The sequence below is a fragment of the Bombus flavifrons genome, chromosome 13, assembly GCF_040668555.2.
Source record: "Bombus flavifrons isolate JBK064 chromosome 13, iyBomFlav1_principal, whole genome shotgun sequence".
NCBI lineage: Eukaryota > Metazoa > Arthropoda > Insecta > Hymenoptera > Apidae > Bombus > Bombus flavifrons.
Genome location: NC_138454.1, coordinates 2,083,478 through 2,110,044, shown reverse-complemented (window position 1 = coordinate 2,110,044; position 26,567 = coordinate 2,083,478). Strand labels below are relative to the sequence as shown.

Below are 26,567 nucleotides of genomic sequence, written 5' to 3'. Positions count from 1 at the left end.
CTCTGGTGGTGGTGGTGGTGATGGTGGTGGTGGTGATGGTGGGGGGTGATCGCGTCGTGCGGATAATAAGACGTTGACGATGGTGAGGTACTCACGACGTCCGGCGTGCTCGCTCCGTCTGTGTGACTGGTGCTGTCAGCGGTGCTCCTTGGTCCGCCACCGTCCAGACCGTTCCCGATCTCCGGCGGTTTCGAGCTCTCCCTATCGTCGATCACTAGGTCGATCGGCATCTTTCCTTTTAAGCAGCTGATGTACCGGTGGCAGAAATTGTCGCACAGTTCATGGACCTACGATTGCATAAAGAAAGAACGAATTGAATTAAACATTGGACATCTTTGATGGACGTTTGAATGTCACGTAATATAGATATTTGAAATGGTACAAACGAGTCTTGACCTATTCTAGGCACCGTCGAGACGAGTTATTTAAACCGAGACTTTCACTTTCTCTCTCTCTCTCTCTCTCTCTCTCTCTCTCTCTCTCTCTCTCTCTCGTCTCTTCGGTTAATTCCGTAATTTCAATATTCTTATAACCGCTATAAACATCGACTAAATTGGCAACGATTTCGTTTGGTCGAATCGGAATGGACCCACGATCCTATGGGCTTCGAGTAAAACGTTCACCCGGTATTTTCACCATCGAAGCCACGGTTCCGAAAGGGCCGCGCGCGGGATGGCGAGGCCGATACGAACGCTGGTATCGATACACAAAGATGGAGGAGGCCGGCGAAGAGCTCGTTGCATCTCGAGGCCGTGGAAGCGGTCCGGCAGCGAGCAACGAGACCCGTTGTATCGTCGATAGCGAGTCGAAGCGAGAGGGAGCGAGGAGGTCTGACCGGTGTCCAGTCGACCAGAATGTTATGTATGCAAATGAGGTCTGACAGGCCTATAGGATACCCGGTCCTCCAGCGTCCTCCTCACGGTTCATCCTCCTCCCGCTCCCCTTTCCCTACCCCCGGTCCTTGGACCGACTTCGCCTCTGCCTGGTCGCTCGATTCGGTTTAGAAAAAATGTATTATATAAGCAAAAGCAAATAAAAACGCTTATCTTGTTATATGTAAATCGACAGGGAGGAGGAACGGAGAGAAGCCAGGCGCATTACGAGGCGGCGTGTCTTCTCTCGTTGCAAGCGCGTACACGCGCTTTCTTCCTGGCCTCTCTCTTCTCTCCTCTTCTCTTCTCTTCTTTTCCCTTCTCGACGGACTTCTCCAACAGGCTCTGCCTGGCTGCCTCTCGGCAACCTATCCACCTAGTAGATACTTATACGACGTTCTTCTTATTAGGCATTTATATGTAATAGAGAAGACGGCCATCTTTGCCGTAGGCGGCACCGTCCAATGGTGGAAGGCCGTGGCCGACACCGACCACCGTAGACAATGCACGCGTTTATCATGCGTTAAACGTATGCGAGAGAACGCTTGATCGGACGCGAAACCGATCCGCAGTCGATCCTCTTTTCATAGATCGTACTATACCGTATGTTGTCACGTTTAGTACGTTACATAGTACGGTATTTTATGCTTCTTGCTCCGAGATTCTTTTCCTCTTTTTTCCTCCATTCTGTAATGCTTCTTCATGAAGAACATCGAAGATCGACAAAGACGGCCGCGTTGGCTATACGTATATACACTGGGTCAGCGAGATCGTGGTTCTCATGGTGGCGCGCGCGAGGTTCTCCAGAATTTTCTTCCAAGTACCAACTATGCCACGGAGCACGGTAACACAATGCCTCCTCGAGATGACTAGACTCTCTTTAACGCGGGACCAAAAGGGCGGCGAGGGGGGGGGGGTCGGTGGAGAGAGAGAGCTCGAAGGACAGCAGCTATAATGCCGGACTGGTTAGAATTTGATCCGCCGGGAGTCGAGTCGAACCGGCCGACAATGCTCACCGAAGAAAAGAAACGGGGTTCCGTCTTTCCTTCTCTCTTTTCTCTCTTTCTCTCCTCCCCGGGACGGATCGCCGAAAGGAGCCACGGCCAGAACGCTGAGAAGCGTTCACCTACACCGTACGCCTTTCTCTGTGTACGTGGCGAGCACAGAACACGGTTATCGAGCCATTTTTTACCGCTGGTACACGAGCTCGGAACACACCCCGACCCCATCACTGAGCAAAAATCGTTTTTCGAACTTGGCATCGCGTGAAACTCGAATCTCCCGTCTCTATAATCGCCTTTAATCGCTCTAACTTCCGGCCCAAAAGAGACCGTGCCGCGGATAGTTTGTATCGACTCGCGTGAGTGGATGCTCGAAGTTGATACCGTACTCCGCGTTCACCAAAAACCTCTCCAGTATTCGGCTCATGATCTAGAACATGATACGATGCATCGCGGACACGAATTTTTGCCATCTATCGGCCCTCTGAATCGCGTCACCCTATACCGCAGACGATCGGTCCAACCGGCGCTGACACAGGATCCAACGGGTCCTCTACGACATTGACCGCTCTCGACTTTTATTAGAAACGGCGTGACCATTTTCTGCTCCGACTTCTTGTCACGAGTAAAAGGGCCTGGTGATCTGCCTGCGGGTTTTTTTAAATATCTAGCACATGTATAACAGGTGATACGTCGAGAAATTTACATCCCCACTCATGAATACTAGATTACTTACGAGAAATTGTTAAAATCATTAAAGATTGCTATCTCAGATAATTTATATTTTAAATTTCTTAATTAAATTTCTTCAATGAATTTTACATCGGAGATCGTGAGGACAACATATAATTGTTAATTTATTATTCCTCTACTTCTCTAGCAAACGGTTTCTGCCAATTTTCATCGTACTGTGGTGTACGATTGTACGTGTTGGTGTATGTAGTGACGAGACGGGTTAATGCTTAGTGTAGTCAATTTATTTAAAATTATTTATAGTGCAGAGTTAGTCGTCGTTCACTCAGTATTATACACGGTAATCAGTACGTTCGCTCGATATTAATCGCTATAAGATTGCTCGGTATTAACTCACTAATTGTCTTAACAATTGTGTTCGTTTATTTATATTAGTGGGGGGAGTACGGGGAAGTTTAAATTCGATTTCGGTTGACGGTTGCGTGTAGCGGCCATATTGTCTTGTCCGGAGTTTGTTTATTATTACATTTCGTATATCAAAACGGTGTTAATACGTGAGTCATCCTCGATTCGAATCGTCCTATGACTCATGTGCAGCTACAGTACATTTCGGAACCGTATTTTGCGCAGGTACAAGATTCAATCGTTTCTGTGATAGACTGCATCCAATATCGTGTTTTATACAAGACCAGGAAGCGTTTCGATGCTAGTGAACAAAGATGTACGTAAAGAAGAAAACCAGATAGAAACCCCCTTAAAAAAAATGTTGTCCAAATTTAACTAGAAGATTCGAGAACTACCATGACATAATGATAAATATTCAAATTTAAGGCTTCGGACGATTCTTCTGCCGTTCCACTTACAATATCATATCCTTTCACCGCTCACACTGCCGCATGGTTGACACAGTATCCCCCTGTCCTAAAGCCAAGGATATGCTAGGAAGCGCAGCACTTCTTTGGTATCTAATTCATCCAAGCGGGTACTAGCTTCTCGGATTTTCTGATACGGCGAACGGTTCGCGGTGGTAGAAGAACATGGCACGGAAAATATCGAGTGTCTCAAAGGATCGCCATTTCCTTCTCTCCTCGTCAACTTTCTGGTTCCATCGAAGAAGGTGAAAGCTCTTCCCCTCTTCGTCCTATCGATGGAATTATCCGGCGAAGCGCTGTGGTATTTAATTTCTGCGATGAACCGCGGGCGTAAACTTTCACGTGCCACTCCGAAATAAAAGTCACGAATAGGAATAAAAAGAGAGAGCGTATACACTTGCAAACAGCGAGGGGTATCGCTTTCATCGCGTCCCCGCGAACGCTTCTCGTGTTCCTCCGTAAGGTACATGCGACACCGGAGGCAACGCCATTACCGGAAGGTGGCTCTCCTCTGCGCGTGTAGAAGAAACGCCACAGAAGGAGACGAAAAATCGAGGCTGGTTCGCGATGACCGAGCACGATACCAGCTACAGCGACAACGTCACCTGTAACTCGAGATTATTCCCATTTTATGGCCGATTTAACAAGTTGCGAGCGGATAGGGGTGTCGATTCGATGGCTCGCCAGTCGGCCAAACCGCCGGATTTCGTTCCTATTGCACGTCAGAGACATTCCCGTCAACATTCTATCTTCCTCGTTATCGTTACATAAATACATAAAAATAAAGATCTTAACACGTACCTATGTCCAAGCATATAAACTGCAAATAAACAGAAAAAAGCTTGGAGTAAACGCGCTATTCCAAAATTATATTACGATCGACTAAGTAATGCTTCCAAAACCAAAATTGCATTTGTTAGATTATCAAGGGAAAGAAGAAAATTCCCTTGCTTACGGGTGTTCACGACCAGATAGATCCCCGCGAGTTTCCGTTTGAGAGAGTTCAACCAGTCCGCGGCGTCGATGTTCCGGCTGAAAAGGGACAGCAACACCGAGAAGAAGCGTGTCGCCGACGAACGGAGAGCAGCGGGCCCTCCACTCGAAACGAGTTCTCGATTCAAAGACTTCTTAAACGGCCCGTTGTCCCTTCTTCCTTTCTCTGCCTCCTTTCTCCTCCCCTTGGATCGTGCGAGGGGAGGTTCCGCACGAGGCGACATTATACCATCGCGACGTGCCCTCTCCGCCCCCAAGAACTTCGCGTACCACCAGCCTCCCCCTCGTTCCTCCTTTCATTCGACCCCCGAAATTACTCGAGAATTTACGTAAACGAAGAAACGAACGAGCAAGTGTCTCTCCCTCTTTGTACTCTCTCTCCTACCTCATCCCTTTCCGTCGACGGCCTCTCGGAAAGGCAAACGGCTCGAAGAATGGAACGGATCCGGGGTACGCGCAGGAACACAGCGAGGAAAGGAGGGAAAGAAAGAAAGAAGAGGAGGAAAAAAAGAAAGAAAGAAGGAAAGAGGAGCGCAGAGCGAACCCCATTTACGGCACAATGGGTTCCTTTGAAGCCGAAGGTAATGAAGGTTTCGGGGTGTCTGTCTCGGTTCCTCTAACGTGCCCCGATTCACAACCTGACCACCCCTTACGGCACGCACGATACCTATATACCGGGTGTACACCTACGAACGACTCGTATTATGCGTTCCATTCGGCTATCGATGACATCTTGGTCCTGGCGAACGGAAGGAGTGGGGAGTCATTCTGGTTTTCGAACGTTTAATTCGCGAACAGTGTTCGCCAACACATTCGCTAATGGAGACGCATCTCATATCAGGGACCGTCTTGTGGAACAGATATATCATAGATATTATTATTTAACCTCTCTTTTTGTAGTCAAAACCTTGCAGTCCATGTTAAAGAAGATTGAATACTTATAGTCTGCACTTTTAAAAAGTTATTTTCAATTTTCACAGTTTTTTGCCCTAATTTTAATTTTACATCCGACTCTATTAATTTCCAAATAAACAATTGAAATCCAGATAGGTGAATCCTTTTTAAGGGCCACGGCTACGCTATTCTTCACGATCGAAAAGGCGCTGAAATGGAGGCAGAGGGTAACAGCCTGCGGAGCAACCCGGATGTCCTGGCCGTCGAGATGTCCACGAAAACACATAACCCGAACAACGGAGAAAGGAGGCACGCGGATGTCCCTACAGGACTAGGTATAACTTAGAACCAGTTTCTAAGGTAGGGCAGCTGGAGGAGAGGGTTGTGTCCGCGTGTTGCGCCGGTATGAATCCCGGTTGGTATGCACGGTGCACCATAATACCCCATAAGAAATTTACCGCTCTCTAACCGGTGATAGCGTGTATATACGGTGGTGTGTGCCACGAGTGTACAGATCCAAGGGAGAAGAACGAACGACGAAGACGAACGGAGGAAAACATGGTAGCTGAACGAAGACGACGAACTAGGCTGCAACTCAAGGAAAGATCGATGTGGAAAGAGAGGCCGACTCGCGATGGAGGGAGGCAGAGAGGTTGTATAGAGCGAACAAGAAAGTTGAACGAAACGAGAGAAAGAGCAATAAAGAAGAAGAAACCTTCCTTCCACGCACCGGGCCCCTGCAAAACGTAATTATGCTAATACGCGATTGGCTCGAAAATGTTAAATGCACGAAGCGCAGCACCGCGGGCTACCATGCTTCTCCCTATTGGTCAAACATCCTCGTCCCTCTCGATACACCTCTTCCTCTCTCGTCTCGTTTCTTTCTTCATCTATCACTTTCTCGTCCTCTGTCTGTCGTTCGCTGCTCGGAGCTCCAGATATTTATGGAATCTTCTTGATCGCGCGTTCGCTGCATTCCGCTTTGCTCGCTCGCTCCGCGTCCTCCATGTCCCGGCTCTGCTCGTCCCCGGAGGACTCCGGGGACCAAGAACGTTTCAATCTTCATTACCGTCGATGCCAGTGCGGCGCACACCGTGCCAAATTGCGACCAGGTTTTGTCGCGGCTTTTCGAGACCCGCCCCGATATCGCGACCGACAATCTCGCTGAAATAAATCCACCGGTTGGCGTATTGGAATCGTAGGAGCCTGGACTTGTGGGAGGAAAAAGCTACGATCGGGATCGAATATCGGTTTGGCGTCTTGATCCTGGTGAGACGGTTTCTTATCTCTTAGCGGTCTTCCATTGGAGGATGACTGTACGCCGATTTCTTGCAACTCCGATCTGTACTTTCGACGTTCCAGCAGAAGAATCGATTGATATCTTTCGTGGGAGTGTACGTGTAATTCTTTCGATGTATAAAAATTGACGAAACTAGAGAAATGTTACTGTTCTTCCAATTTCTAGAGTCCAGTTTTCTAGTCGTCTTGTTAATACAGTGGGAAGATACGAAAGTTATTTATGTTTGAGCGAATAGAACGCAACAGGACCTGAACGTTTATGTTACAATTCGTATAGTGTCAACGGGAGACGACGAATATACATATTTATTTCTTTTAGTTTTAATCTCGCCTATCGTCCAGTTGGCTATATTCCCAGTCTTCTTAACGCATCTTTCTTATCATCCTTTTTGCCAAGACTTCTTAAATAAACGGACGACGATAGTGATTACGATTTTGCATGTAACGGACCAGGCACGACCATCAGAATTTCTTTGCACGAGTAATCGACGTGCATAAGAAAAAGTACCTACTCAGGATGCTTAAAGAAGAAAGAGAGGAAAAAGGGTTGGCCCGCGTGTACTTCAAGCCAGCGTGGATTCGCCGGTAGGTAGCCCCGGCCTTTATAATAATGTAATCGCGGCAAATGAGGAAAATTGGTATAAAATTGCAGGATCGACCGGTCGATCCAGGCGGGCCTGTCGAGAGGGAGCAACACACACGAGGGGCGCATCGAGACGGCCTGGTCTCCCTTGGCCAATGGCTGCCGCCACGTCAGCTGCCATTTCGATGGAAATGCGATGGATGTCCGCTATTTCGTATGATAAAATATCGGCGCAAAAACGGCGTAGCCAGGCCGAACGGGGCCCGCCCCGGTATTCTGCGGCCACGCAAACAGCTCCTCCTGAAAACTTGCACTCTCTTTCCTTCTCCCTTTCTCTTTTCTGTTGCGCACACCGGCTTTACCGGTCGAACGGTTATCAATCGTTAGCGGGGGAAAAACGAGCCGAAACATGCCGGCCTTCTAATGCAATATTTATTTACCCTGGTCCCGAAGTAACAACGCGAGAACGCACGCGGAATATTAACCGGCTGCCCGGTTCAATTAATCCCGACCGCTGTTCCTCTCGTGTCGTCGATTGAACCGTGACACGAACCAACCTGCAACTTTTTCGATGTCCGCTGGGACCGATCGCGGCCGCGGTATCTTCCGACCCTGTCTTAATTAGAATTCGGCGAAAATCGAAAGTTGCTGCCGATAGAATCTTTAATCGTAATACCTGTACTAGCTTTACAAAGCAATGACGTTGTGGATTATCGAAGACTTGTGAATGAGTTTTGTTTAAATTAATTATGTCACTCATTATGGACCGTCGATATTTTATGCGTCTATAATATTTATAAACTATTTCAACTAATCCAATTATCCAATAATCCTTTGTACGATTGCAGGATTTAAAACTGACGTAATTAAAATTGTCTCGTCTACATTCGTTTTCAACACCATGACTAAAAGAGATTCTGATTAATGCAAAGCTCGATGAATAATTTAATCAGTCGATCTTAGTAATTAATATTTATATTTTATTATTTATATTTTACTAACTACCTTTCGTATTAAGAATGAATATGCTAATACACGTCCTCTGTGTTCGGCTTCTCGGTATAACACAGTTCGTACCATTTTATACGATCTAATACGAGACATGTACTCCGATTTACAGGTTTCCGGTTTACGAGAGGGGCAAGGGAAAAAATCACGATCTCGGTGGAGAAAGATGGCCGTTCCAATGCAAACAACTTGGAGCGTGCACCGTGTTCGTACGTCTAGCGGCCATTGGACAGCTAAATGACGCCACTTACGGCTGGAACTCGGTCCGAGCCGAGCAAACCGCCAAGGTGTGCACCATAGCTGACCGACGACCGAGGACGGGTGGTGCCGAGCTTTCACTACAATTACGGAAAATTGCGCTCCGCCCGTAACAGTTGTTTTTCAAGCGTTACGAACGGCTTATCTACCGCGACACCCGGTAATCCCCGACAATTGGAGTGGACGAGAGAACACGCCGCTCGCTGACGTTCGCTAGTACGCTTGAAAGTTCACCTAAACGCGTCAACCTCGCGCTTACTCTACAGTTTTACCTACTTGTTCAGTTGTTAATGGAACTATACCCTTTGGTTTATGCTAGTCATCGTTACACTTATATTGTAGGCCGTAGAGTATGAAGACAACATGATAAATCATATTTTTATAAAGTTTGTAAGTATATACTTTCACACGATTTCGAAATGAATTGTCTTTGGCATCCTCCTCTTTTCTGAAACCTGAGGAGCTTCTACATATAGTAGTTGTAAAATACTTCCCTTCAAACGATAAGTAATACAAAATTTAGAGAATTAAGAAACGTGGACGTGGAAGGTGTGTTTATGCGGTTCTTTATCGGGAATGAATACCGTTTTGATTCAAGAAATGTCCATCAACTATTGTTAATATATCTAACAATTAAAGGATTAGAAACATACGCGAATGATAAAACGATAATAAAGTGATCTATGAAAAAGGTAAAACTAATTAGAGGTTTAGAAACTTGATAGCACAAAGTAGAAAATTTCATACGTTACGATATTATTATATCTATTATTACACTACTAGGTATATTACTAAGTATATTATTTTTTAATCGATCTTAACCAATTTATGAAGCTATATAAAATGTTACTATTTTGTAAGAAATATAACTACATCAGACAAAAAATCATAATTCTTTCCAACATTTTATATAGCCTTGGAAATGGGAAGAAAACGTGGAATTTGAAAAGTGCTCACCTTTTCGAGCTCGAGGAGGTGAAACCGGAGGACCTGGATCGCCTGTACCATCTGAAACAAGAAAATAAAAGAAACCGAATAAAATTCGTTCGCCAGAGGCTGTGCACCGGATCGACACAAAGGAGTAAAAGGGGATCGAACCAAAGGGAAGGTGGAATACGAAGCTTCGACGATCTCACAGAATCCACAACCAAAGATTTCGAGACTGGCGTATCGCGAGCGATTCCATTTATTTCCCTCGTACATGGAAAGCTCCGCGGACTATCGGTCGATTCACTCCGCGAGGATTAACGGGAATTAATTATTATTGCATCTGCACGCCGCTAATTGCGTCCCCGAAATTCCGTGTGCTCCATCGAGCGATCGATACGCATCGGGCATAGATGGTACCGGTTCAACGACCGTGTATGTCGATATCGTGTATGTAACGACGTGCAGACCTCTCCAGTAAGAAGAAACACGGCGAATAGAGACCATTAGAAGATCTTCGTACACGATTTCTTGCTTCAGCCTACGTATATAAGTATTAAGATACTTGCTTAAGATATTTAGTACGAATTCAATTTTTCCCATTACTTTTATTTTCTACCTATTTTGCGATAAATCTGTTACTTTATCCGCCTCGCATCTAGCTCTTAATTCCTATTTACTCTTTTTATATAATAACACCGTATCCCTTTCGATAAATTTAATTCTATTAACCGAATGTGTATATCGGTCAACAAGCTCGATGACGAAATCGATATTTTTCATGATTCTATGACAGCCTTGAACCGAGTGAGTCATCGCCAACAGTTATTACTTGTAATAACTAGTTTATCAATTATTATTCTTTGTCTTATTTTTTTGCCTTTGTCTTCCATCTGCTTCGTTCGTCACGTCTTGTTTATATTAAATGTGCCAAAATATGTATTTAGCATGTTCTCCGTTAATAAATATTTGCGATATTTAAATATTTACGCGTAGCTAACTAAATACATGTTTAACTCTTAGAACTTGTCGCAGTTTATCAATAAAAGGTAACAAAAAAAATACTTAATACTGGCCGGCTTACTTCTTCCCTCTTCTCCTTTTTCTCCTTTTCCACCCTCTTCCTCTGGATAATTGCTAAAAATAACGATATCTCGTAATTTTCTCTCGGCACGATCTCACGTTGCTCGATCGTCGTCGTGCCTTCGCTATCAGGTCCGCGCGAATGGACTGTGCTCATCGCGGGCAGTTTCTTCTCCGACTAACCTTCCACTCTTCCTTCTTTATTTCTTCGAATCAGCATCGGCCGTGTATATATAAATACGCGTTTTTCTAAAGCGACACACGGTCACGCTTCTCCGAGGGCGTTTCGTATCGAACGTGTGCATTGTGCATACTCGAGGTACGACCATCGGCATAATTTTCCGATACGGCGTTACGTTTAAAGCCACCTCGAAGCCCTCTCCGGATCCACGTCCCCTCCTGTCCCTCTTTTACCGACCACTTGGCGACCGATCGAACGAGGAAACGGGGTGTCCTCCCTCTTCTCCGCTCAGCTAGCAGGAGCGGCGATTCAATTAGGCAAAGCGGCAATCTTAATTGTTAATTAACATTATATTTATGCAATTATGGCCCATTATGATTCCGCGCGGCCGATAACGAAGCGACCGCGATGAGTGCTCCCTCAGATAGTGACTGCTTCGAGAGAGCTACCTTACCTCTTTCTTCTTCGCCATCCTTCTCGACGCACCTTCGTCTCCACCTTCTTCCAACCGGCCCTTTCGGTACCGCCACCGATCAACGAGATTCACAGGACGCACGTGTGCCTCCCGATGCGAGTCCTCGCGATACCGACAATCCGCAATTAGCGGATTTTAATGGAGTGGAGGTGGTCAACCCCGAGGAGAGTTTTTGCAATCGTAGGTGAAAGTTTTTGAAAAAGGTGCCGGAAGGAAGGCGGTTTGGAGAAATTATTGTATCGGAGAGAGCTCGTTTTGATACGAATCTTCCGATGAAAGTACGGATTTTACAGCGGAAGATTGGTAATAGATGTTATTTTGTGGGAACGATATAGAATTTAGAAAAAGAGATTAGTATGGAGAAATTATATACTAGTCAATATAATTAGGGAATTGTTAGCATGGATGATTTTATCGTATCAACTAAATGAACAGAGGGAAAGAAGAAACTCTGTAGACTTGAGTAAACGCTATTCGTATGACATTGCGTTAAAGACGGTATTTAAAACAGTTGTAAAAGAGGAAAAAAATGTACGGATGTAACAAATGTCTAAATAATCCGCTAATTATTTTGAGCAATATACACACGTACTTTTATGCAGAAGTTGGCCTCATTCAATATAATAGAGAAGATTCTAGCCGGTCAGTAATATTGACTCATATAACGAAATAATTAATTTTTTTCGAAATTTCACAGAAAAAGTGTTCTAGATACCATATAAAATAATACCTTACATTTATTTATATAATCTACTATTTCTTACTAATCTGGCTATCTATTTTATTTGTGGAAATCCTCGAAGAGCTTGAAGGAAGATAACCACCCTAATACAAGTACTATCTTTATATAACGAGAATAAATGTTAACGGAAATTTGTTTAAGCGTTTTAGAAATGAAAGCTATCCCCATGAGATTCCCGAGCGAAAGTAAGACAAAAATTTGGCACGGGACACGAAGGAATTTTTATAATGGAGGTAGCACACTTTACTAACTTCCGTGACGAAAGCCTCGTATCGGAGCCTTTCTGCGAGATAATAAAGAAGAAGAGGCTACAATGAAAGGACGTCGTCAACGCGTCTCTCGATGCGATAACACCGATTCGTCGAATAATAAAGAACCTCCGATTGGATGCCGACAGTCGGATAACGAAGTGAAAAGTGGCCACGGTTACGAGTCCCGTAAATATCACACCGAACCAGCGCATTGGGTTATAAAATCGAGGTCCAGTTCGCTAAAACGGCGCGTTAAAGCGAGAATCACAGCAGATCGGATCGACATAATTAAATGCATGATCTTAGTGTCTTGTTCGCGTTTACTATCTCTTGTTTTCTTCCCCGTCGAAGGAGAGTAAACCAAGCGAGGGAAAACCGATGATCATCGAGGCGCTCGTTATTCGCAATTACCGAGCCACGTAATTGGAAATGAAGGGTTAATTGATGCATGTTCAAACGTAGTAAACCGTTATTAGAATATCGTCGCGACTGGATTTTGTCGCGCCCTAAGCTTTTGCTTATCAAGATGCATTCAGATTGTACATGTTAATAAACGATGAGGAGTTTTTTATCGTTTAAAATCTTTTTTGATGTATTTTATCTATGAAGGTTTAATAATTTTTGTAGCATTTGTCAAATGTTTAGCATGCGCTAAAATCCATCGTGTATTCATAGATGTGAGGTAAAATTCACACCACGCTGTCTCTTTTTTACAAGCGTATGAGTTATTACTTTTTTGATGAAATAATGATTAAAAATTGAATTGGAGAAAATGATTAAAAACCATCATTCCTCCACTTTTTAACTTATGCAATTGATTGGTATCGCTTCTAAGCAGCTTAAACAGGAGACAAACAGAAAGAATAATTATTTCGTAGGTACAAGTTTCGTCCTACTATGCAACAAAGATTATGGATTTCAATAAACACGATAATTTCTAGCCACATATCTGATTAATACAATCAAGAAAGTCGCAATATTTCGGCTCCATATATCTCTACTTTCTCTACTAAATTAGCGCATTTCATATTCTGTCTAGTAAACTCACATCGCATACCTCATCCCTTTTATCAACCTCGCATTATTACCGAAACGCAACAGAATTTTTAAATCGACGTAATTCCTTAATTTCCCATCACTAGTTGAATGAAGAAGAAAATCGCGGGAAGAAGGAAAATCTGTGATCGAGAATCGAATTTCAAACGGTTTGCAACGACTGGACGTTCGTCGACGAGGAACAAGCGAAGGGCGTCGAAGAAGGCGAGGTGAAAAAAGACGCGCAGGCACGCTGCAGCAAGCAGAATGCGCTTCAAGAGAAAAAGAGAAGATGGTATCGCGGTGGTAACGAACGGACGCGCAACACTCGCAGGGGCTGCGAGTGCTCGAGTTGACGAGATGGTGCGAGGCGAGCAGTCGATTCGCTGCGACGCGTTCCTCCGCTCTCTGTCCGCGCGCGCACAATGTGTCCTCTATATCCGAGCTGCGGTTTTGTTGCTTCTCGACCAGCGAAAGCAGCACCCGCTGCCTCGTTCCTCGCCGCACGTTTCGTTATCTGCTCCGGCCAGCTCGATGTTCTCGCGCGTTTCTCTCGCCTCGATCGAACGCCATCGCAAATATGTGTAGCGTATATATGTACGATGATCCCGTGTATGAATTCGAGAATTATCGAAACGAATGCCAGATGCACCGAAGTTTTCTTGAACTTCCTCTGAAAGCACAATATCTTCTCTATGCTCTTATAGACTGCATATCACTTTTGGCTCACTGTGATTCGATCGTTTATGACTCTAAATGGAATAAGGGAATACGTCTTCTAACAATTTCACGTTTGACACGTTGAGTATAAACAATATTACGTTTTAAATTGTCAACAATTAATTAGTTGATAATTGAGTTTGTGTTTGATAAAACAGCTTTTAATTTTAGTGTACTATGTCATCCTCGCGAAAAGATAAAAAAAAGAAAAATGTGTTTCTATCGCCAGCAATTAATAACAATAAATTTCTAGCCACAACTTAAGAGACATTCGATCTTGAAACGATTAATATTCTATGCAGTATATTCTAATATATCGAGAAAAAGCGTTTATAATAACTTAACTTTTACTCTGCAAAATATACCTAACTTACCATATATTATTTCTTCTTGTGTTTAAGATTCTATACTTCTCATTACATAGTGAAATTTTCTTACTTTCTATCAATTCCATAGTTCAAATCGCCCATAAGCTTCCAGTAAACGGACAACAATAAAAACAAGTAAATCCATCCTTTTTAATGCCAATCGTAATTAACTACAATTATATTATTTCATGTATCAATTACAGTTACATTATATTATACAGTTGCATAATATAACATAATTAGAATTTCTCGTTTCTCTATTTCCATTTCGTCGATTTATCATTTCTCCATTTCTACTTCAAAGAAGAAAATCACAAAGATGCAACCGAGCAAGAGCATAGATCGCAAATGATCGAGTCATCGTAATTCACGAGTGTTAACCACCTCCGTCCCGTTATGCCATTCTCGATATGCATTCTTCCTTCGCGATCTCGGCGGCGAGGTTTTGCCACGATCGCTCATCACGTGATATTAATTAGCCTTGCAGCAGCATGCTGTAAGGTTGAAGAGGGCCTGGAGGAGAATCGGAAGAGGAGGACGAGAAAAACTGCGAAATGCGCGAAGAAACGAGGAGATGGTGTTATTTATAAGCAGACAGGGACGACGCAGTCGGAAGCGACGCCCGATGATGCGGCCTCCGCCCTACGCTCGCTGCCTGCTCGAAACGTCTGTCGATCCTCTTCGCTCTTGCACGTTTTCCGGCGGCGTTCGACGCGCACGCTGCCGTGTATACGCAAGCGTATTTGATGGATGCCCAAGATACGAAACGCGTACGCGCGTAAATGAGCGCCGTGTCGGGGCCCAGCGATTCATGCATGCTGATTTCCACTGTTTTTGTTCATCCTTGTCCGTCTTCATTCCGCTTTAACGAAGCCTTCGCGACGAAACGTAATGTATGTGTTGTATTTTTTATATGTTTTAAGCATTGGTGGGAAATTTATGACGCGATAATGTTGTGGAAAAGCTGCGATGCGAGATATACATGACAAATGAATGTCAGGTTTTCGAAGAAATTTTATTCGCGAGTGTACTATAATGGGTTGGTGCAGTCGTCACTCGTTTTCATTTCGATTGCTTTTGAAAGATACTAATTTTTCGTTGTTCACATTTTCTGAATCCTCTTGCATAGTAATTTACTTAAATAGTATGTATTGGTGAAGTGATAAGTTATGTGCATATTGTGTGTTTCACGTTTCACTATTAGAACTTTACAAATTTGGGCGAAATAGGATTATCTGGTGACTTGTAGCTCGTAAAATTTATTTCTGGAGTTTCATTCGCTTTGTTACTAAACTTGTTATCGTTATGCAAGAGGCTGTATTGATACTAATAGCACGTGGAATTTCAGTAGTAGTATTAGTCCTATTGTGTATGAGATCTCTGACAATTGAAAGACGGAGACTATTCAGTAGCCAACAGATCTATACACTTTTGATCTAGTGCATCGAACATTTAAATTCTATTTGAATTATTTTTATAGTTAGAGCATACAACTCTGTAATATGATATAAGTACAGTTGTATGAAATGTAGGAGAATAAACGTGGTATTCAATGTTCTGAGAATTTTCATGCTTCCTTTGATGTAAGTCGTATCTGCTGATGATTTATAAGACACGTTTCTGCGTCTGACGAAGATTTTACCTTTGATAATTACCATACACTGCCGATTGATTTAATACGTGAAAATAGATAGGAATATGTTTTTGGTAAGCGGAGAGCTCGTTTCCGCGTCGATTGCGTCGTGTTCGGCAACTTTTGGCGGCCAGTGTACTCCTTCAATGCCAACTAATTTGCCCGAATTAAAGAGAACGAGACGGATCGCGAGACTTCAGAATTAGACACGCCGCTTGAAATAATTGAGGATTGGCTGTAATACTACATTTGTTAGAATTCTACTTCTCCAAACTAATACATCCAAACTTTTCGTTCCACATAAAATATGCATAATATTTCACGTAATATATCAAGAACGTAAGAATTGATTATTTCTAATTATAAGGAAATAAGAAAAGGAAAACAGCCAGACAAGAAAGCTTCGAATTACTGGCACTATGTAGCAATCTAATTAAAAGCCATCTTGAGACCAAGCCGCAAATTAGCTAACGCGACAACGACGCCCATTAATCTGCGCCAATGAACCCCGTCATCCTCGACACCTATAAACCGCGCGATTTCTCGTCTGCCTGCTCAGTTTCGATCATACCAAGTCGCTCGCCAAGTCGTCCTCGTATTAATTGATCCTCGTTTAGGAAGAGAAAAAGCCAGAAACGAGCCAGACGGACGACACCAACGCCAATTATAAAAGAAAGAGACACCAAAAGAATTTATAAAGTTGCGTTGCATATGAATAAAGTCGATTCATGGAGTAACTGTGAGAAACGATGAGATAGCTCGTTATCGAGTTGAAGTAGCTAATTAATGGTACGTGTTAGGATATCATTCAGAAGTATAAGTACTCGCTATACATTGTTGTAACATCGATGATACAAAATGATAATTGCAGTTTCTACTTAATCATTCTAAATCTCACGAAATGGAACTGAAATGAAAGTTGATATATTTTTGCGGATTTAGTATTATAACTATAATGGAATTATATATACAACTAATATGACCTAAGACATTGTATGTTTCTATATTACGCATTTTACTATTGCAACATTAACACTAGAACTATCGACAATTAAACTATGGAACTTGCAACCAAAAAGATCAAAATGGATGGTATCTATTAATAAATAAATACGCGGGGCAAAGCAAGAAACAAATCTTCGTTCATATTCTTTGCAAAAAATCGTTGCAATCCCTAAAAATAAATCTATAAAATATCTTCCAAAGATAACTTTATAATAAGTCTATAAAACAATTATAAAATTAGTAAAGCAATAAAACTTACGTCAAAGTATATCGAACCTATATTTCCTTCAAATCACAGAATTTATGAAATTTCTAATAGGAAATTAGAAGCTGGTAATTCCGCTTGTTAATAGAAAAAACCCAATGAATTCTAACAACATGTAAGGAGTTGACTGACGGAAGCGGAAGAAGAGCCAAGGACTTTGTACGACGACGAAAGGTGGAAAAGGGAAGGTCAGGCTCTGTGCTTCAACGGCCGATATTCAACGGAATTTCCAACTGGTCGAGAGGATCTACGACGTCGTAAATCTCGCGGTTGACGCGGCGCGGTCCGTTGTGATACTAAATAGAAATATGGATAAGCGGCGCGCGAGGCGAAAGAAGCGAAATAAATTACGCTCGCCGCGCGACCACCGGAACGAGCCTCGATGATTTAATAATTGTAACCGATAAACGAATCACCGGCCGTTGCTAATTAAATTGCGCCGCGATTCTACGTCAGCGAATCGATGAAGAGTTCCTCGATCCCTATTCGTCTGATTCTTTTCAACGTATCAATCGATTGTGATGTATTGAGAAAGAATACCGTCAATACCGATGACTATTACTATAGCTTATAATAGTACTATAATTTATAAGTATTCGGGCATTTTGATCAATTTCTATTAACAAAGAGTACAAATTGAAAGTGTCTAATTACTGATTAGAATACTATGCAAACTGCATGCATTAATGTCGAGAGTGTTTGTATCAGTTTGCAAGTACCTTCTTAATCTAACCTGTAATTTACTATTGGGTTGGCAACTAAGTGATTGCGGGTTTTGTCATTAGATGGTATTGACCATAATTAAAGAATCCCAAGATAAAGATGATAACATGTAATTTAACTGGAAAGTTATAGACAGAACGAATTGCAGTAGATTTGTTTTATGTTATTAGTACAACGATCGTAAAATATTATATCGTGATAAGATTAATTTTGTTTAATTTGTGTATTAGCTTTTTAAACCAGACGAAACTACTTAGTTATTATAAAAGTTCTTTATCTGGGATCTGCTTAATTTCTGAGTTACAGGACTGATAAAAAAAAAGATTCTTTGAAACTGATAGAAAGACCATCGCTGTTAATTTAAAACTACTACATGTATAAACGAGTAGATTTCACATACCGTCCTATAACGTGTACGCTAAATTCACAATACGAATATTGATCTCATCAGAAGATAATGAGTATTACTATCAGTAATTAAATGATCCATACGGTTATACTACCTTTATCTAAAAACTATTACAAGCGATTACACAATGTTATTCTTGTTCGAGCGAGTAGACAAATTATTTTTCGTAGCGTAGCGCAACCGACAAGATCTTAACAGGTACGACGGTGTAATTTCAAATAATAAAATACTATCTTCTAACAAACTTTTCATATCTTACCAAATAGACCAATAAATACATATTTCTACGAACGATTTGTTTCTTCCGTTGTATTCATAACTGTAAATTTGCATAAACATTCGCAATCTGATAATTATCTAATAAAAAATTAATATTTTAATATACCTAAGATTATATTACCTATAATATAATAATATAATATAATATATTATAATAATATTACCTAAAAAAGAATAATAATTTTAATATACCATTCTTGTAAAGTTTACAAGGTGATGTACCTTACGAAACGTAGGGGGAGAACATATACAGCAACTTGACACACTATCGTGCGGTTTATCGTAGAAAAATAGACGACAACGATTCTGTCCAAGAATATCCATAGACCAAACAATTCCGATAACATTGTTAAGCATTCAATATAAGGAAGAACCGATAGTCAGTTATCTCGAAGCGCAACCACGAGACGCGCTAACAACAAAGCGAATCACGTGACGGCGCACCTCGCTGTCGAATCCTTTGCTTTCGTCTTTCGTCTATCTATATACGTGCACGAGCGGCGTCTCTAATGAATGGTCGTTAATTGTATCAATTATTAACGAGGGACATCGCGCGAACGCCGCGACGACTCTTATCGATGTCCAGTGATTTACGAGCCGAGCCTCCTTCTCTTCACTTCGTTCTGCTTCTCCTCTCTCCTTCCGTTCGTCTCTATCGCGTATACGTTCGTCTTCTTCCGACATGTAAACCTTGATTCTACTCAACACTTGGCCGATTCGCGACCGCTTCATTATCGGTCGTGCCTCGTGTGCCCGACGTCGAAAATACCGCGCGACGCCCTGCCACCGCCGACGTCGCCCCCTGCCGCACCCTTATTTCCTGGTAATTAATTTCCAACCACCGATCCCGGCCACTGTCACGATCGCGTGTGACTTATTCATTGACCATTTGCTCCAACTACTTTCTCGTTGTCCTCGTCTACTCCGTTTACTTCTCTGCCTGCGCGATTTTCTCATTTCTTCCTTCTACCTTTCTGTTTATAGTTTCTGTTTTTGAGAATGTTTCCTCAGAGTGAGGACGAATACCGCAAGGTATCAATGGAAAAGAGAATTTACGACAATGGAATGCCCCATTTTGCAAAAGATTATGACATTCTTCCGTCAGTGAATGTATATTTACAAATATTAGAAAGCTTTTCAATGGATATTCGTCGAATATCTATAGATATGTTTAATATTTGTCGATATTTATTGACATTTAACGCTTCGCAGAAAAAATCTGGAAATTGGAATAGGAAGATCTTCGAAATAGAAAGAATCATGTAATATCTATCGATACTCGGCGATTTTCGTTTAAAGTGTTTTTCTATTCCATATTTCCTTTCGGAAGCGTTGACACGCAATTAAGAAGGAATTTGAAGGACTGTGTTTTCGGGGTTTGAGGAAATCGTTCAGAGAAACGTAAGAGGAGGCGTGAAACAGGAGCGATGGAGGAAACGATCGCCTCGAGGCCGACGAGGCACTTTCGACGGACTTCGTTTCCCTGGCTGTGTATACAGGAGGAAACTGTCGAAGAAGCTGCGGTACACGGTAGTCAAGAACGTTGTGCAAGCAAAGGACGGTTTATATATGACCCTCCGGCACGTTCGACGGGCCAACATACTCGACGTGACAATATTTAAATATTGCTAAGCAGCGTGATACTTGCCATCGATAAACATACCGTGATGAAAATACACCCTGTCGATTCCATTCTGAACCAGTCTGTCGACAATGTGTCGATTCATTCGTCCTCGATTCGATGGAAATAAAATTTGGGGAATTGCTTGCGAAGGAATTCGATCCTAGATATGTTCCAGAAACAAAAATCTTCCAATTATCCGAAAGTTCGACGTTCGAGGTTAGTATTTTCGAATAGGTCGCTTCCCTTTTCCCAAAGAATCGTCCTTTAGCCTTTTCTCTTTCTTTCTTCCCTCGCGGACCACCCAGGCTAGGCGATAACTTCTTTCTTCCCTTTCCTTCATTTTTTTCCTTTTTCCCCCATCTCTTCTGCTCTCTTCTCTTTTGGCTGCAGCTCTCTCGCGGTGGCAAGAGAGACCTTTTCCCGTCCTCCACGGATCTCCTCGTGTTTCTTCCTGGCCGTGTCCCTATATATACCTACACCTCGCGGTCGTTCTTTCTGCGCTCGAGACTATGGACTGGATTAGGTTACGACGAGGCTGGGCCTGCCTCTCTTACTGCTTCGGCTGTGACGTTCCCGTCGACTCGTCGGGACTATAAATCTCCGGCTATTAAGACGGTAGTCCGCCGTTTTGATGGCCCGTGCCAGGACGCACTGTCATCTTAATATGTATTCTTCCTTATACCCGCCAACACTGTGCCAAGGGTTGCACGCATCCAGTTCCCTGTTCAAACTTACTCGGTTTGCCGCTTTTCCCGGCGAATAATAATTTTTGGTGAAATGGAATCGTTGGTCGTTGTTTTCAAACGAATTTCTCAGACATTTATAGATGTTGATTTTAGAAACGGGTCTGTGTGTCGTAAAAAGTATTCACGTGAGATACCGCTAAAGACAATTTCTTAAGTTTAATGGAAGGACTTAAAACGATTACGATTAAAGAAACGGTTGTTAATTATTACAAGGACTCAAGAATCATAGCAGAATCAAGACGAACATGTTGCCAACAATGTTACCAGCCAGTTACATTTTTTTTATCACATATGTTTCAATTGTTACTAATTCTTGAATTATAATTGTTCTTAATTGATACGTTTAAAAAGAGGAATCATATAGATAATATCCAACGACCTTTCATGGTACAATATGTAACGCGATATGTACCGTCGTGTATTGTATTAAGATCATTGCATCACGAACATCATTTACGAGATTTCTCATTCTAATGAAATAAGCGATCGTTTAATCGTCGTGAATACGAATGCTGAATATTTTAACTGACGTTAGACGAATAGCTCATAGAAATGATAAATATCCCTGCATATAAATCTTCCTACCAGTATATCTTTTCAAAGCCCGATTGTTAACATTTCCACGATAAATCTTTTAAACGTAACGCTATTAGAACATCGTCGAAACTCCCGGTGATTATTAACTTAGCGTGTTTTATATAGCATCTGTTTATCGTTTCTTTCCGCTTTAAACGATAGTAGAACGACACTTGCTTTCGCGACGTATCGCCATATTTGGCGAAACGAACAAAAACAGAGAATCGAGAGGGCCGGCATAGAAATTTATTCGGCGGCCGAACAGGAAACAACATCGTTAGGCGCCGTTTTTTCGTTGATTCCGCAAATTTTCAATTTTACATTCGTACAGATTAGACCATAGAGATACGGGTGGGAGGAACGAGCGCCGATCCGAGCCGGCAATTACGTTAATCGGCGCTTGATTTACGATAACCGACCGAGAATACGTGTAACGAGCACGCGTGGCTTCCCGTGCCACCGCCACCTGCGTTTTACGAAACATTTTCGAGGCTATTAACGTTCTAACAAGGTCTCGTCACTTGACCTCAACAGGGTCAAATTTTGTGAAAAATCATATACCCTGAGAAGAAATTCCTTTCAAAAAGAAGAAGCTGATTCGATATCGAATGCGAACATATAAAATTTCAATGTATTATTAGTTCTTAATACTCTGAAACGCTACATTATTACATTGTACAATAATTATACTCATTGAAATATAGAATAATAGAATTAAGCAACATCATGATAGAGTAGAATCGTACAATTTTATGTAGATCAGAATTCTATAACTCTAACATATTAATTTCTCATTTGCACAATTCTGCATAGGGAAATGAGGTTACGCAAGATTCTTTATAAAATTTGCGGAGAACGTATAGCTCTCCCGACGAGCAGCGGTGCCTGGCGTCGTTCTCGAAAGAAAAACGCGTCAGCGCATCCATTTGCATGCGATCGAGGCCGTGGAATTCCTGGCGCATTTTTCACAGCGATTCGCAACAGGCGTCGATCGTACCTCGTGAACCTATTTTTCAACGTCACCTGCGCCAAGGTAAACAACTCACGCAGAAACACGGAGAATCGGCCAGCTCCCGCTTATCGGTCATTATCGAACCGTCTCGTGCACGATCAACCGCAGTTTAATCGATATAACCGCGCGAAATAATTTTGTATTCAGATATTTCCCTCGATATCGTTGCCATTCCCGTTTCATTGCTACTTAACCGTTTAAAAATCATTAAAACACACAGTTTCGTTTAATAACATGTAAAGCATGTTTGAAGTTACTCGTGATAAGTGCAAGCATGGCTAAAACGGCTTTGCAAAGTGCTTCTGTCATCTGTACTGTTTGCTTCGTAGTTTCTCTCTTCGTATTTTTTCTTCCTCTTTTTCTTTTTTTTTTTTTTTTCTTTTTTTTAGCCACCTATCAGATTGTTTTATAGGAAGTCCTCTAATAGCTGCTATTACGCTTTATCTTGCCAGTTCGCTCTGTTGTCTCAATTGTCCGTTGCTTCTCGACGCTTCTCTTCTCCATAATAATACCCGCGTTTCCGCGATACCATCGGGAGTTTGTAATTTTCTACGACTTTATTTTCCCTCTCGCGTTTGCATGTTTAGCGCGCCACTCCATTAATGAGCGAACGAATGAACCAATAAATCTTGCAGCTTTATAAAGTAACTTCCGTCTACTATCATGCCATATTCGTAAACCTACAAATGACCGTGTACATTTTAGACTGCTTTCCACTATTCGTTATACATACGTTACACCGATTTGTATCCAACGATGTGCATAAATAAAATATAACGGGACAGATGAAAAGTCACGCCATCGGATACATGGTGCAAAGCTTGCAGGCAAAAATTGTCAGCCATCGGAGAGCAAATATTTCGATAATTTAGACGGGGACACATCTTGCGTCACACAAAGTTGCGAGAAAGTGCCCTGTCCTCGTCGCCAGGAAGACCGGTATAATGGACCACCAGCGTGGCAGCGCGTTCGCCAGTTCCTCTGTTACGTTATACTTTACACATGCTTCTCTGCTCCCCACCCCTTGGAGAACGCTTCTTTAACTCCCGACTCGTCCAACAGAATCTCCACGAGGCACACCTCCTACGAGCTCGCGGACAGCTTTTTATTTCTAATTCGCGAACCGGCCTCCAAAAGAAACCAGACGACGCACGAGCGAAGCGGTGCATCGCTGGCAGAACGACAGTGGCGTGGGCGTAAAGAGTTTCGGTGTAGCCAGCTGCTCCGAAAGTTGCTCGAAATCGACGTGAAACTCTTCGAAACAACGTGGAGTCTTTCGCAGAAATCATTCGTTCTTTATTCACAGTATTTACAGCAGATTCGAAGCTTAATCTAAAAATCATCGCGATAATTAACTGACATTTGGAGTGTAAACCTTAGAAAGCAATTTATTGTTTACTTCGAATAAAATTTCTATTTCATATATTTCTATTTCAATAATGAAAACATTTCGCCGGTACATGCTTGATACTTTTGTGTTCAAAAGCGAGAAAAATTTTCTAAGTAAATGACGTAAATAAATAAAGTAAGATGATTTACGATGAAAGTAAAGATGAAAGTAAGAAGAAGTAATGAAAGTAAGATGATGTATTCAGTCATTTGTTAAGATTTCCAGATAGTTCTTGGAATTTTCTACAAAAAGAAAGTGAGTAAATATAGATATCTGAGAAAATGATACTGGTAAAGCAAGAAACGAGTCATTCAATTACTCAATTATGTTTGTCACATGGATATATAAGAAAGTCGATAAACAACCCTCTACATCGTTCAGGATAAAATCGCCTTTAGACACGAAAATTCCGTGTACGTGCTACGAGTTAGCCACCCAACGATTTCGATTTTCCAATCATACATATAATCAAACACGCAACCAGGGCCAACATCGTTGTCTCCAAGACGGGCAATTATTCGCGCAGAACCTGGTTCGAATAACAAGCTGCGCATCGCGTACCTTCGAGATCCGCGTAACTACCGTTCTGTCACGTAGCTCGTTACCAGCGTCGCTCATTAGATCTGAGGAGCATCCGGGCACGCGATCGACCATGTAAATCATCGTTCGTTCGAAACGATCAACCCTTTACCTAGCATGAGAAGAAATACGATAACATAAAAAGCAAGAAACATTTCCTAATTTCGATTGGTGAAATTTATGGCAAATTTATAATGAAATTTTTTCCTTGATTTTTGGGTAGTGTGAAAAGTGTGATGGAACGAGGGAGTGAAGAGTGAAGAAATTTGCGGCGATTCCACGGCGAAGACGACGCACGTGTGTTAGAATTCAGGCGATCGACCCAACTTTAGTGTTAGCTTCGATTGATGAAATTTACGAACATTTTATAAAGGTTTACGTTTATAATAATTTACATTTAATATTTATATTCACAGAAATTTATAGAAATAGATCCTTGAATAATAAGAAAAGAGGATGGTGAGAGAGTAACGAACGAGAAACTTCGCGATGACTGCACAATGAAGGCGACAAACGTGTCAAGCATGATGATCGATGCAACGATTTTCCTATTATATAATTTCTCCTGATCCACGTGAATCGTGATTCACAAATTACAATAAAATTCATTAAATGTTGGATAAAGTGCAAAGTGAATGATATCGAGAGAATGAAAAACGAAGAAACTCGCGATGATTCCGTTTTGAAGGAGACACGCGCGCTTTGCGATCGAGAGACCGATGAAAAAAAGACGGAAAGATTTCGTTCTCCTGATCCTTGCGGCACAGCTTCGGGTATCCTTGGCTTCCCGGGTACCGTTACCATGCCGCTTCTCTTCTTGTACCGGCTCTCGGAGAGCAGGAGCGCGTTTTGTCGCTTTTATTGGGCTCGTTTCGACGCAAGGTTGCAACCGCCTGCGACCGTAGCGTCGCGTCGTCGCCGATGTGTCCAGCGCGCGCAGTTTATTCGTGGAAATGGAGCAGATACGAAACAAAACGAGAGGGTATAGTTTTACTAGTCGATGAAAAAGAGGCTTCTAATGTTTCCTCGTCTGAACTTTCTTCTCTTCCGTGTCCCTTTCTTCCGACACCTCAAGAAGTAGATAATGGGAGGTAAATAAACAAATTAATCGTTTTGCCCTCCTTTTATTTATCCTCTCCTTTGAGAAGGATTTATAGAGCACGATTTGGTGCAGTTCTAAAAACGTAAAAATATAAGAAATATTGTCAAAGTTGTAAATGTAGGGTTAATTTTATTTAGAATTTTGTGAAAAAAGTAATAAAGAAAATATCGACAAATTGAGCTCAGACAGGTTCCGAGACAGTTTATAAATAATCAACGTCGAACTGATCATTCCTCGTACATGTTTCCGAAGCAAGAAAGAATTCTTACGGACGTGTAAGTTATTCGAATCTATTACCAACAATTTCCACTGATTAACATAGGAATGGGTAATACATTTGAAGAAACTTCGTCTAGTCACTAACTTCGATACTCTCGTTTTTTCAAGAGACCTTTCTCTCTGTGCGTACTGCACTCTCTTATTTTGTAAGACCAAACGTTCCTAAGTAAACGTCCAGAAATACAGCATCGAATTGAATCTTGGCAACGTGCAGGTAAGAGAATATCTCGTGAGAAAAAATCTCGTATTTCGCGTGTAATATTAACAGTGGTTTGGCGAACGAAAGGTCAATTAATAAATATTTGATCGGCACAAATTGGTGTGTAACAAATTGATAGACGGTATACCAGGGCACGCACGAATAAAATATTCCTGCCGGAAATCATCGGTTCTCGTTCAACGTGTCAAGGAATAATTCCAGACATATTAAATGCATTCCAATTGAAAATCTGCCGCCTTCTTTTTCGCGCCATTACGCGCCCTCTCTTCACACATCGATTCCACGATGTGTAAGTACTCGGACGAACCTTTCGCATCCTCTTATTAATCGAACATCACAGATTATTGCATGCTTGAGATCACCTCGTTAATCGAATTTCGTTTCCTCAATCTCTGTAATTTCACGCAATAATTCCACTTTCTGTTATTTTATTAAATGGTTTATCTCGATGAAAAAAACGAAACTTCAGT

The 26,567-nt window shown here is 42.0% G+C and overlaps 1 protein-coding gene across 5 annotated transcripts in view; it reads right to left on the bottom strand.

The window, feature by feature from the left end:
- The window catches only part of hth (Meis homeobox homothorax), a 502,527-nt gene that overhangs the window by 436,439 nt on the left and 39,521 nt on the right, over positions 1-26,567 (bottom strand). For all 5 annotated transcript variants that reach the window (XM_069126288.1, XM_069126289.1, XM_069126292.1 and 2 more), the window contains exons 5-6: positions 9,431-9,481; positions 96-287 (exon numbers count right to left, since the gene is read on the bottom strand). In XM_069126288.1, coding sequence (XP_068982389.1) covers positions 96-287; positions 9,431-9,481 — 243 coding nt within the window. The remainder of the gene's footprint in view (positions 1-95; positions 288-9,430; positions 9,482-26,567) is intronic.